The sequence below is a fragment of the Alosa alosa genome, chromosome 9 (assembly GCF_017589495.1).
Source record: "Alosa alosa isolate M-15738 ecotype Scorff River chromosome 9, AALO_Geno_1.1, whole genome shotgun sequence".
NCBI classification, from domain to species: Eukaryota; Metazoa; Chordata; class Actinopteri; order Clupeiformes; family Clupeidae; genus Alosa; species Alosa alosa.
Genome location: NC_063197.1, coordinates 14,063,334 through 14,076,482, shown reverse-complemented (window position 1 = coordinate 14,076,482; position 13,149 = coordinate 14,063,334). Strand labels below are relative to the sequence as shown.

Genomic DNA, 13,149 nt, shown 5'->3' with positions numbered 1-13,149 from the left:
AATAATATCAAGAGTTCGGAAAGGTCAACCACAGAAAGTTATAAAAGGAAGCAGCACTGGGAAAAGAAGTCACATCGATGGTGGGACCTTTCCACTGATTTAACACAATATGCCATAAAGGTTAAAGAACACCCCTGAAAAATGAATGTCTTTATCCATTTCAAAAACCTCAGTAGGGTAGAAGTAGAGAGAAAAGACTTCTTTATGCAAAGCTATGAAGGGATTTTGACTTGTGACTGGAGAGCCACAAAGCGCGTTCTCAGCTCACCGAGTCCACTGAACAGTCGGTGCTGGACAGGTCCAGGTGGACCAGGCAGTTGGGCTGGGAGAGGAAGAGGTGCAGGTTCTGCAACAGCAACAAGAACAGACACAGACGGACTTTACATGTGAGTGGTAACATTTGCAAGGCAGTACATGTCTGTGTTTGTACAAAAAAGAGCATCTTTCTGTGACAGACTGCATTTATATGTGGGTGATCATGCGTTAAAAGGTGTGTGTGTGTGTGTGTGTGTATGTGTGTGTGTGAGAGAGAGACAGAGACAGAGAGAAAGAGAGAGAGTGTGTGTTTGTTTGTGTGCGTTTGTGTGCGTGTGTCTGTTTGTGTGTGCTTTGTTCAGTCTCTGACCGAGGCGTCCTCTCCTGACAGGACCCCGGGGTTTTTGCTGAGATCCAGATGCAGCAGGGAGTTAGAATAGTCGTCACTCGAGCACAGAGCCTGAGAGAGCGACACCACACCTGAGCACACAGAGAGAGACAGAGAGAGAGAGAGAGAGAGAGAGAGAGAGAGAGAGAGAGAGAGATTGCAAACCATAGAGAAAGAAACAAAAACACTTTTTTGAGATTTGTTAAATTAATTGATCCACGTTATTTAATAATGGCCAAGGATGGGAAAATGGATTTCCCTTCATATATTATTTAAATTAATTAATTGATGAATTCATTAATTCATTATTTATTCATTATTATTTTCAATATATAATTATAACAAAATACAGTTTCATCGCATATAGACTACCTATTCAACCTCCAGAATCCACCGATAAAATAAACAAACACAGCATAAATAAAATGTAATAATTAGTACTACTATATCCCCATTGCAAACATGAGATGAAATCATATGTGTGTCCATTCCATAGGTGCATGAACAATTAAATTATCTGAATGAAAGATTTATCTACCTCACCACGGTGTTCTAAATTCCCAGTAATTACACACAATCATACTCACAATGCTCAAAATTTGTCATGGTATGACAAATTCTAGTCAGTTCCTAGTCAGTTTGTCAGTATGGTGTTCTTATATTTATGGGGTATGGAGTTCAGTGATAATGAGCCCTGCATCAACAGCACTAATGTTATTGGTCTACACAGTTAATGCTTTCGTTATGGTATGACTTTGTTTATCTCCTGGAGTGCACATTTCAGACATTTTAATTTCCTAGCTTATGACTTCTGCACCTCAGATAGAAGAGCCTGTGCCATCAGAAATGTATTTGCCCTGCCAAAACAGCAGAATGAATTAAACTGTAAGAAATGGCTAGATACGAGCGAAAGAGATGGATTGGATACGAGATATTGTGAGTGTGAAAGTACAAAGTACACACACATTCTAACACACACACACACACACACACACACACAATAGAAGACAGAAGGAGGGAGCCAGACAAAGAGAGAAAGGAGATAGAGAGAAATAGACGAGTGTGCACTCAGGAAAGCTTTCCTTCTGAGTGAGCGAGTGAGTGAGTGAGCGGGCGCCCGAGCAAGTGAGTATTCTAGACAAATTCACCCAACTCCATGCTTGTCAGCAGAAACCCAAGCCCAGAGCCACCCTTGAGCTAAATCCAGTCTGCGTGCGCGGAAATATCTGACTTACTGACAGCAAGAGTGCAAGCGGGATGTGTGCAGGAGTGTGTGTGTGTGTGTGTGGGGGGTTGGGTGCTCATCTATCCTCCTTTTCATTCATAAGTGTGCTTAATATGATAAGTGATATTACATCCCGGGAGCTGAACAAAGGCTCAAAGCCTCCCACATCAACCGGATGAACATTTTTTTTCTTGATTTTCTTTCCTCCTGTATTCCATGAAGGGATGAAGAAGGAGTGGATGACATGTGGAGAGAGAGATGGAAGGAGAGGGATGGAGAGGGAGTGCTGGGAGAGAGGCACTCGAGGTGACCACCACCCACCTTTGGAGGAGAGGGATGTCTTGGACAGGTTGAGGAGACGCAGCCCTTTGCTCAGGCGACACACCTGCTGAATGAGATTGCACACACCTGTAGAAACAGAGAGCGACAGAGACAGAGAGAGACAGAAGGGAGGAAGGGAGAAAGGAAGACAGATAATTTATAGCATGATTAATTACGGAACATAAAGCAGCCACCCTTGTTTGTACTTTTATTATGTACATTTATAATGTGTTCATATATGTGAGTACTTCCGTTGCTAGCTTATCTGTGTGTTTCCTCATTTTCACATTTACATTATCTTTATGGGCTTTGCCAATACTTTGCTGCATTGCAGCCATGCCAATAAAACTGTTTTATTTCAACCGGAGTTTAAGAGAGGGGGAAATACTGAGTGAGAGAGAGTGAGAGAGAGAGAGAGAGAGAGGGAAGGAGAGCAGAGAGGGCGAGAAAGAGTCCGAGAGGGTGAGAAACCCACTATGATATATTTCCACATCCCTTGGGCATCAGTTGACAGTGTTCAGGAGCTCGGCTCTAAATCTCTGCCAAAGACAAGCTACTTTGATTCAGAGTGACAAGTGAAGGCAACTGTCTACCGAGGCCATTACATAGGCACTGCCTCACCGCAGACACACAATAAATGGGTTGTAAGGGCAAGGTTTAAAAGGCAGTAATGGCATCACTAAACACAGGGACATCAAACCACCATTTCTGCACCACTGTTCTCAAGGCAGCTGGGTCTCGGCACGGTGGGGGATGGCGGGGCTGCTGTGTAAAAGAGACAAGAGGAAGTGGCCCAAATGAATGCGGCAGGGAGGAATCGATTATTACCTTGATTGTCAAGGGTGTTATGAGCCAAATTGAGGGAGTGGATTACAGAGGCTGGGTTCTCAGAGAGGGCGACGGACAGCTTCTGAGGGAAGTCACTGCAGTATGACACACACACACACACACAAACACACACACACAGACACACACACATACACAGTCAGTCAGTCATTCAGACAGACAGACAGAGACAGTATGTCAACATGGATGGAAATAGTATTTTCATATTTCAAAAAACACTCATTAATCACACACTGAAGACATTACTTTACTAAAGTACATTACATTACTATAGTTTACATGCTATGCATACTAACACATTGTTAATCAAAACAAACGGATGACACAGTATAACTCTAGAGGCCATGAAAACTCACGATTTTAGCCCAACATTCTCCAGTGTGATCTCCTCCAGGCTGGATGACTTACTAAGCGTGTGCAGAACTTGTTCTGTGACCTCTGAACCCTGAGAGGTCACATGCAGTGTGTCTGATCAGTGGCACCGACAATTTCAAATAACACAACAAAAAGCACGGAACTCTCCATGCTGACCATTCTCAAGCGAAGAGGATACTTACAATCCGCAGGTCCTTGCAGTAGAGTTTAGTGAACCATGTGTTGTACGCCATGGACGCCACAATCACTGCCAGGTCCCTGGACAAAATGAACCCCCCACACTTGTTTAATAGGCTTATGATTTTACACTTACAGTATGTAATATGCCCTGTCCAGTGTCCAGTACAGAGTTTACCTGCTTTCCAGGTGACTGAAGTCCAGCAGGTTGAACTCCCTGTTGTCTTGGGAGTGGTAGATGGTATCCACATCCTAAAGAAGACCACAGTCATGCACACATAAGAGCATTCGCAACCCCCACATATGTTATGTATAGAATCCTTACTTGAACATATTTCAATATTTGCATACAAATACGCCCACATGTGATATGCAGCACTCAGAAAGTGCTGTAATTCTCTCCTCCCTTCTCATTTCTTGCTCTTTCTCTCACTCACTCTACACACACACACACACACACACACACACACACACACACACACACACACACACACACACACACACACTTACCCACTGCACCTCCTCCTTGCAGCTGATGCCATTATAATCACACAGAGCAGCATATGTCTCTGAGAAGCCTCCTGAAATAAAGCAATAGAAACGGGGGAAGATAAACATACAGATTAATACAGCGAGCAATGTTCTTTTCTCTGCACATGTACTTCATGTTGATTGCGTGGGTATATTGTTTTATGTCTATGTTGTTCTATCTGCCTTCTATTTACCTTCATCGTCGTTTTAATAACCCCATTATAATGTTTGTCTTGCCTCCCTGCTTAAGCACCAATCTGTCCAGAGGACTGAATTCTTTACTGCTCATCTGTCGACATGTCTGCCTGTCAGTATGAATGATGATTTTTGTGTGTGTGTGTGTGTGTGCGTGCATGTATGTGTGTGTGTGTGTGTGTGTGTGTGTGTGTTTATGAGCTTGCATTTTTTCACCACACTCACCACAAGCCCTCTGTGTCTCGACAGACGTGTCTGAACTTGGAGAGTACTTCCTGCTTCCATCTGATAGGTCACTGTCTGATTGACAGATGGATGGTCTACATGATGGAGCAGGATAAAGAGAAAAAGAAAAAAATGGATTACAAAAGCAATCAACAAAAAGGCCAAGAAATGATACAATGGCAATTTTGGATGTATACTACTCTTCTGCAACTGTGGCTTGGATGAGAAGATGCAACAAAAAAAACTCACGCAAAAATAGAGTTGTTGAATATTCGTGACAGGGCATAGTTGACATGGTTAATCACATGATCGAGGTGGTCTCTTGACTGAAGCCGGAAGGAGTAGGTGGACTTGTCTGTTTCTATGACAACCTGTGCATCACCCGCAGGCAGGGGGTAAAAAAAGGCAAAGAGAAAAGGTAATGATGACAGCTGACATTTCACCAATCCCCGTCTTTTGTGTTAGCATTATAAACACAGCAGCACCAAAGGGTTATTTGAGGGAGCAGGATTAAAGGCTCTCTTCTAGATAAAAAAAGTTTGGAGTAGTTTTGAAGGGCAGAAGGATGTTGCCATTCAGTCAGGAGGCAGCAACCTAAAGGAGCCAAGAAGGTTTTTGCATCCAAATGACGGAAATCTAATCCCAAGGCCTAATCACCTGCAGGTCTGGCTGTGTGCTTATGGAACGGATCTCCAGGAAGTTGAAAGTCATCTCCACCTGAACAAACAGTTTGGGGGAAATTAGCAAAGCATGTCACGCACAGTGAATTGGAAATCAAAGCTTACTTTGAATAAATTAAAATTTGAAGGAAAAATAGTCTTTTTCAGATTTTACCTTTGAAGGAACCTTCACAGCCATTAGATAGAGCCTCCATGTTGTGAGAACCTGGCAGGGATGGAGAATATACAGAGCTCAAGACACGGCCAACACTCCACCATTTCAGTTCAGTGGAGTCAGCATACAGATCAGTACTGCTCTCTCCCTTTCTTTCTCTCTCTCTCTCTCACACACACAGATATACACACACACACACACTCTCTTGCTCACACACACACGCTCACACACACACACACACACACACACACACACACACACACACACACACACAAAGCCTCAGCCCACACTTGCACTGGTAGAGGCTAATGGACGCGGTCACAGGTTACCATGGAAACTGTGAGGGAGTTCAGGGGAAGTAACCCAGCATCATGGCTGCACATCGTCTCCCTACAGTACATCTCTCTTAAAGCCATGGCTCAACAGCACGCAACCCATTACTATGGCATTCTAATCTACAGAGACGGCGGTACCCAATATACATAATGAAGAACTAGGAGGAATGTTAGAAGAGTCTGGAACTTTCTAGTGATGCATCCCTTAGCTATCCTGTTTCACCTATGCTTGAAATGTATACTCCACATGCATATATATACAGTACAGTATATGATGTCTGCACAACTACTAAACCTTATGATGAGTAATCCAATTCTAAACTAGTAAACCTTATGATGAGTAATCCAATTCTAAACTAGTAAACCATATGATGAGTAATCCGATTCTAAACTAGTAAACCATTTGATGAGTAATACAATTCTAAATGTTATGAAGCTGTCCCTTATGTGTGACTCTGGCTAACTGGCATTCACTGTCCTGATCTCTCAGTTTTTGCACACTGCATGTAAAGACAGCAGTCAAGAAAAAGTTCCACTAACTGAACGGATTCAGGACTTCTGAGGTATCTGAAAATCAGAAACTAAATATACACAGGCTGTCCAGAGACGGGGAATAAAGGACCACGAAAGGAGGCCGAGTCGTGTGTGTGTGTGTGACCTCAGCGCAGCGTCCCGGTGACCGCTCTGACTTCATCCCTCTGTTCCTCGCTGCTCTTTTTCCGCTCCGTCACTCCACATCTTCCTCTTCCTCCTCTCTCTAACACCCTGTTACACCCTTCTCTCTCTCTCTTCCTAATCTTCGCCAAGGAGAAAACTCTCTATCCCTCTCTCTTTCTCTCAGCTTCTGTCCGTCCTGTCCACCGACTTCCTTTGGTTCTTATTCTTATTTTCTCCAATATCAAGCTGTCATCACCTTTCTTTCACCACATCTCTATATCTCCCTCTATCCTGGCTGGCACTTCGTTCACTTCATACTGTTCTTTCGCTTTGGTCACACTGTTCAACAGCACAAGCCCTCCCTCCCCACACACACACACACACACACACACACACACACTTCTTCTCTTGTGCTGTGGATCTCTGACCACTTGCTTTCTTGTGTCTCTTCTTTTGTCAGCGGTCTGCAGTCTGTCCATATCACACCCCCGCATCTCTCTTCATCTCCCTCTCTCTCTCTCACTCTCTTTATCTCTTCTTTTTCATCCTCCTGTCCATGAGCATGCTGTTTCATCTACAGGGGTAGCAGCATGGGCTGAGTCCCCTCCAAGTGCATCACAAACACGCAATATTAAAAATAAAAGTATAAATAGGGAGACAGAGAGAGAGAGAGAGAGAGAGAGAGAGAGGAAAGAGAGAGTGACAGCATCGCCCGACCCAACCTCTACCATAAAAGAGGAATCATACTGTGAATGAGGGAGAGGGGGAGAGCATTTGGAGGGGGGATATGAGGGAAGGTTAGAATGAAGGAGAAAGAGATAGAAAGAGAAAGAGAGAGTGGCTGTAGAGAGAGAGAGAGAGAGAGAGAGAGAGAGGGATGGAGAGAGGGGAGTAGGAGAGAAAAGAGAATCTGCTAGATCTCAAACACATCAAAAGAACCTGTGACCGAGATGGATTTTTTCATTATATATTTTTTTAGAAAGACTTGACAATCTGGAGACAAGAAATTAAGAAATAAACGTGAACGTCAAGAGATACAGTTTCATCTCTGGCACCGGCAGCGGCAGCAGTGGCGGCGGCAGCGGCAGCAGCAGATAGAGATGTTGGGGATGAGACTGTTACCCCGTGAGACGAGTCTTTATCAAAGCCTCACAGATCAAAGAGCGGAGGCACAGAATGCCCCTCGCAGCCCATAATTATTCATTAATGAGTTTTTCACGATAGGACGCCCGTCTCTTCGAATCAGATTTATTAGACAGCGGAGTTCAGGTCGGCCGGCGGTAGTAGAGGAAGTACGCTCAGAGCTTTCATTCACTCATATCGCCCCGACCTCAAGTCAAAAAAATTGGATCGGAAAAATCAAGGTAAATCTGCGTGGGAGGGTGTTGGTTCAAAGGCAAGATTTAAAAGTTTTAGCTTGTCAGCCCTTCTGTTTTTGAAAGCCAAGACAGTTATACTGTATGTAAATAATATCGCACTGTACTGATGTAAGAGGGCCTTAAAAAATGAATGCCAAGACTAGACTGCACAAAGTCTTTCTACTCGCAAAGAACAGAGACTGTCACCCAAAGCCAAGATATATCCCTCATAAATATATGCCTATGCAATGAATATGCGTGCGCATACACACACACAGACACACACACACACAGACACACATACACACACACACACACACACACAAAAAGCACAAACTAAAGCTTGATCAGGGGGCAAATGGGATCAGCAGTTGGTTCACATGGATGCAGAGAGCACTTTCAGTTATCCTCTAAAATATTCCTCAGTGTTCAATTTTCAGAGGCATCGAAGGCTGGAAGGCGAGTCCCTGCAGACAGCGTTTATCAAAGCCCGCCATATATCAAAGGGCCCATGCGCCAAAATGCTCCAACTTGCCACATGATGAATCATTAACCAGTTAGAGGGTTTGGGGAAGGGAGGGAAGGGGGGGGGGGGGTCTACTAAGCTGGGGAGATGGTTGAGAGGAAGAGAGGAGGGTGGGGTGGGGGGTTGATGACTGCTGTGCTCTGTGCTCAAGATGAACTCCTCAAAGGGAGCCATCGAGGCTTAGAAAACTTCCTGCATCAAGATTCCTCACCTCAAAGTCAAAAATAATTACTGTTGGATTGGGATCAACCCTTGGTAGCAGAACGGAGCACAGCTACCACCTATCTGCATCGGAATGAAGGGATCTGTGTGTGTGTATGTGTGAGTGTGTGTGTGTTGGGCATATGGTCACATGGGCATATGGTCCGCTCTGTGTGTGCCGCGGGCCGCACGTCGCCATTGAGCCTGCGCCACAGCTCCCCCTGGGGGCCCGGGGTGGACCCAGGCGGTGCTGGTGCCGGTCCATGTTTAGAGCGGCAGGGCTGGCCCAGATAAGCATGGCGTGATCTGGCAGAGCCAAGGATAGGAAACGAGTTCCCCCCTTCTCTGCCCCACATTCGCTGATGAAAAGGGAGTACAGAGTGAGAGAGGGACTCGGTCTCCCCTCTCCGACTCCAAAAATGTGGTGGTGGTGATGGTGTTGGTGGGCGGGGGGTGTCATCAGAGAGAGGGAGGCAGGGAGAGAGGAAGGAGAGAGGGAGGGAGAGGGAGAGGAAAGGAGAGAGAGAAAGGAAAGGAGGGAGGGAGGGAGGGAGAGACTGGAAACGATCATAGCCTGAACAATTTCACACCAACTTACACAGTCCTCTATGCCCCATAGATAGATACAGTGGCTCAAATTGAAAATGGTGACAAAACGCTGTGTGCATGTGTGTGTTCATGTGTATGTCCACATGTTGAGTCAATCAAGAGGCACCAAAAGAAAATCATAAACAAAATTAAACTGAAATAACACTGAACTGAGAGGCAGAGGCACATAGCAAAGAGCTAAGGACAGCCTGAACGGCAGTTCAGTATCGATACCGCTGGAAGTAATGCTTACGTGCACCTACCAATATCCTGTCCTCTGATTTGCCGTTTTTTGTTTCAAGTTTGATGCCACGAATGAACTTGATTGAAGACTTGTCGATGAGCTTCCTGATGCTTTCTACAAGTGAGAAGGAACAGGGAAAAATGTTAACCAAAATATGCATATTCAGGTGAACATTGTCATCGGTTGATGAGTTCCGAAATAGTCGATTTAACCTGATGTCCATCATCATTAGAAACATAACCTTGACATTTATGGATTGGGCCTAGTAAAACATTCAGTCAAGCGCTCACATCAGCACACTGCAATTTATAAGATTGGCACAAATGACATTTACACAAACAGTTAGTGAAAACGCATGCGCAAATGCACACACACGCACACACAAACACACACACACCATCATCATCATCATCATATTCAATTCCAAGTTAATTGATTTTTGCCAAGTCATGCAAATCTCAAAACACTCCTAGACATATGCTGATCTTTGAAATGTGAGCTCCTGACCCCTACAGTACAAACAGACCACAAAAGAAAAAGAAAGGCAGATGCAAAGAAAATGGCATGAAAGCGTTGTGGCTGAATGGATGAGTGGGTAACAAACTGAGTGTGTTCCTAGCACACTGCAAAGAGACATGTACCTGCACTTGCTGCTTGTAGAATATGCACTCTTAAATGGAATAACACGAGGTAGCATGCATTATTTACCCACGATAAGAACTAGTATGCAAGCTGCAGTACAGAGGAGGTATGAGGGGTGGAATATGTGCTTTTTGTAAGCTAGAGGAGGGATGGGGTTGACAGGTGCGTGAAATGAAAAGCTGGGATTCCCTCCCTACTCTAATTACGGTATAGTAGCTAATAGATCTATCAGGGGTAATTAAGAGCCTCGGTCTCAGTGTGTGTGTGAGAGAGAGAGAGAGAGAGAGAGAGAGAGAGAGAGAGAGAGAGTGTGTGTGTGAGAGGAGAGAGAGAGAGAGAGAGAGAGAGAAAGAGAGTGTGTGTGGTGGTGTGTGTGTGTGAGAGAGAGAGAGAGAGAGAGGCTAATCTTTGTGAGTGTGTGAGTTTTTAACGCGTAGTGATCTAATGTTCCCCGCGGCTGCATCAGCATGGCCCGGACGTCTGCCCAAAGAGCGGGGCGGGTGAGTGAGTGAAGGGGGCCGGGACCCAGCGCAAGCATTTAACAAAACCAGCAGGCTGCGAGTATTCCTGACACCAAAATGATGGCATATTGAGTACTTACATATACACACAGGCACAATAAAAGAAACTCGGTGCCAATGCTATATTCAATATGCCAGTGCATACACAGCACTTTCTGCGTGGGTATTTTTAAGATGACTGTGATATTTGCAGGGTAGCCTATGTGATTATTATTATTATTATTACCATAACGCAACGAATATGGCCTTAGGCTGGGGTTTAATGTGAGCCAACCCGCGGGGCAACATCGACCAGAGAACAGTAGCTTTGCATTATCACATGCAGTTCCCAGAGCATAGAAACCTAAAACGTGAATAAGAATTCATAATTTAGCACAAAGCTAAGGTTGCAACATAAGCATGCTGAATAACATTTAAAAACGTGCGTTGCGTCAGGTAGCCTAGGTCGCAGCTAGACACACAAACCGCATCGTTTGCTAAAGCCCATCGGTCCGTGGATGTGGACGGTGATGCTCTAACTGATGTAGCCGTGGTCCCCGTCTCTTACCTGTGAGTTCCCTGGAAACGCTGACAAAACAGGAGGATGTCTCTTTGGAAGCCATGTCTCTCCCTCTCTCTGCCACCACCCCTGTCTCCCTCTCTCAGCGATGAACGGCACGGATTTCTCCTCTCCCATGCATTCCACCAGTAGCCTACGTCTGACTGCACTATCACTCCCAAAGCGAGAGAGAGAAAGGGAGAGAGTAGAGGTGGGTGGGTGGGGGTCGAAGGGGGTGGGACGAGAGATGGAGATAATCCTATGAAAACGATAAAAGGCAAAACCATGTATGTGACACGAAGTTTAAAAATAGGCAGTTGTTTGTTTAATCCAATCTAGGGTGTTCACAGGCACACAGAGGAGAGCATTATTGTATCACAAACTCCAGCTAAGCAAACACCCTAAATAAAACCCTCTGTGATTTGTAACCAAATCATAGCCAAATTAGGATCACCATTTGAAAGACGCACTCTAGTATTTTGCAAAACATTTCATCTTTGGGCAGCAATAAGGAGAGAGCAGACCAATGAGAGGAACAGACATTGCAATTACCCTTGATGGTTTTAGGAGTAAAGGTCATGCCGCCTCATTTGGTAAAAGTCAATGTCATTCACGATATCCAGGTAGAGAACATGGCATTTCCTGTGCCAAGATTAAACATGATTGATGATGAGACTTTCCTATTTAGGACATAGGCTACCTCACCACTTTATGGATTAAAAGTGCCATGTTGTCTCTAAACTCGTGTATTAATTTTCTTAACAGGCAATTGAAATTATATTATTCTTCACATCCAAACATCAGACCTATTGTGTTATGCTGTCATCCTTTTTTGCAATTTGCTTGAATCATGATGGAAAATTTGTTTGAAAGTTCTACTGAATCAAGATGGAAAATATTAGGCTACACTGACAGATGCTTTGTTTATAAACTTATTTGATACCTTGAAATAAACCAAAATCACACTGAGGCTTAGAAAAAATAATGCTGTAACATATGTCTTGGCCATGGGTAAAGGAACAACAGGAGAAAATTAATAACAGACATTAATGAAAGCCATATAGTAGCCTACATAGTATTGTCTGTGGGGCACTCAAAGCTAAATCAGTCTGACATTAGCAATAAAAGATCTGACATATAGTTCTCCAAAATGTGCAATCTTGTGAAGTGAACAGTGTAATTTCACTTACTAACCACATGAGAGCAGTAGAAATATTCACATCTAAGGGTTCAAAGGGATCTAATTTGTCTGTAGGACAGCGATTTTTGGTTAAGTGCTCTGTGTCCCCTGACAGTCTGAAAGATATGAAATGTCTTTTTAATTAGTAGAGCCGAGATTTAAAAACCCAGACTGAGGTGGAAAACACTGAAATGTGACCTTAGAGGCTTGTGTTATCTGAAAATCCCATTTCTCATGTTTCAAGGCTCAGGATAGTCTGTTCAACCATTTGGATGACTATGTCCTGCGTTGATTAAAACGCTTGATTAAAACACTTCTTTTTTTTTTAATTATACAAACTTATTGACCCATCCATGTTGATTGGTTGAGGTATTGTATGTAGGCTATCAAAACTTGTTAGATGGAAGTATTATTATTTCCCCCTTGTTTCTTTGGTGTGGCCATTAGGTTAAAGGTTAAATTGAACACTACCTTTGTCTCACAGCTATTGAATTTTTGAAGCACACGGCTTGCACCATCCCCTACTAATTAGCCACAAATGATGTCATACTAAATAGTCAGAGGATGGTATCATCCCAGAAGAAAGCCATGGGGAACTGATTATCCAACAACTGTTTGATAAACTGATTATTTATAGCTAATTATAAAGTAAGAGCTTTGTTTTCTCATTTCAATTCAGTGTTCTTTATATCGACCTCTGGAATAACAATGGCAAGTGTAGTGGTCTCCAGACACACTTACCTCCAAACCCCAAAACAAATATTGTTTAGCAGACAGCGTCAGCATACGCCACGGCTGCTGCCCGAGACAAAATCACTCTGTGAGCGCAGACTAGCACATGGCAGTGTTTTGACTTCAGATTCACTAAACCCTGTGGTTGGGAAATTGCAGAGTTTATAGAGAAAACCTGAAGATACCAATAGAATGGTTATATTGAATATAGCAGCACTGCTTAGTATAATTTCAGGCTTTGGTTGCACTGAAGTC

The 13,149-nt window shown here is 43.8% G+C and overlaps 1 protein-coding gene across 1 annotated transcript in view; it reads right to left on the bottom strand.

Moving 5' to 3' along the window:
• LOC125300725 (capping protein, Arp2/3 and myosin-I linker protein 3-like) overlaps positions 1–11,182 on the bottom strand; it is a 38,243-nt gene extending 27,061 nt beyond the window's left edge. Inside the window, 14 exon segments of the mRNA XM_048252846.1 lie at positions 269–346; positions 626–735; positions 2,190–2,276; positions 3,018–3,112; positions 3,392–3,480; positions 3,593–3,668; positions 3,766–3,839; positions 4,098–4,168; positions 4,539–4,633; positions 4,788–4,909; positions 5,196–5,255; positions 5,373–5,423; positions 9,301–9,395; positions 10,992–11,182. Of these exon segments, the coding sequence (XP_048108803.1) occupies positions 269–346; positions 626–735; positions 2,190–2,276; positions 3,018–3,112; positions 3,392–3,480; positions 3,593–3,668; positions 3,766–3,839; positions 4,098–4,168; positions 4,539–4,633; positions 4,788–4,909; positions 5,196–5,255; positions 5,373–5,423; positions 9,301–9,395; positions 10,992–11,046 (1,158 nt within the window). The 5' untranslated portion in view covers positions 11,047–11,182.
• Positions 11,183–13,149: the final 1,967 nt, after the last annotated feature.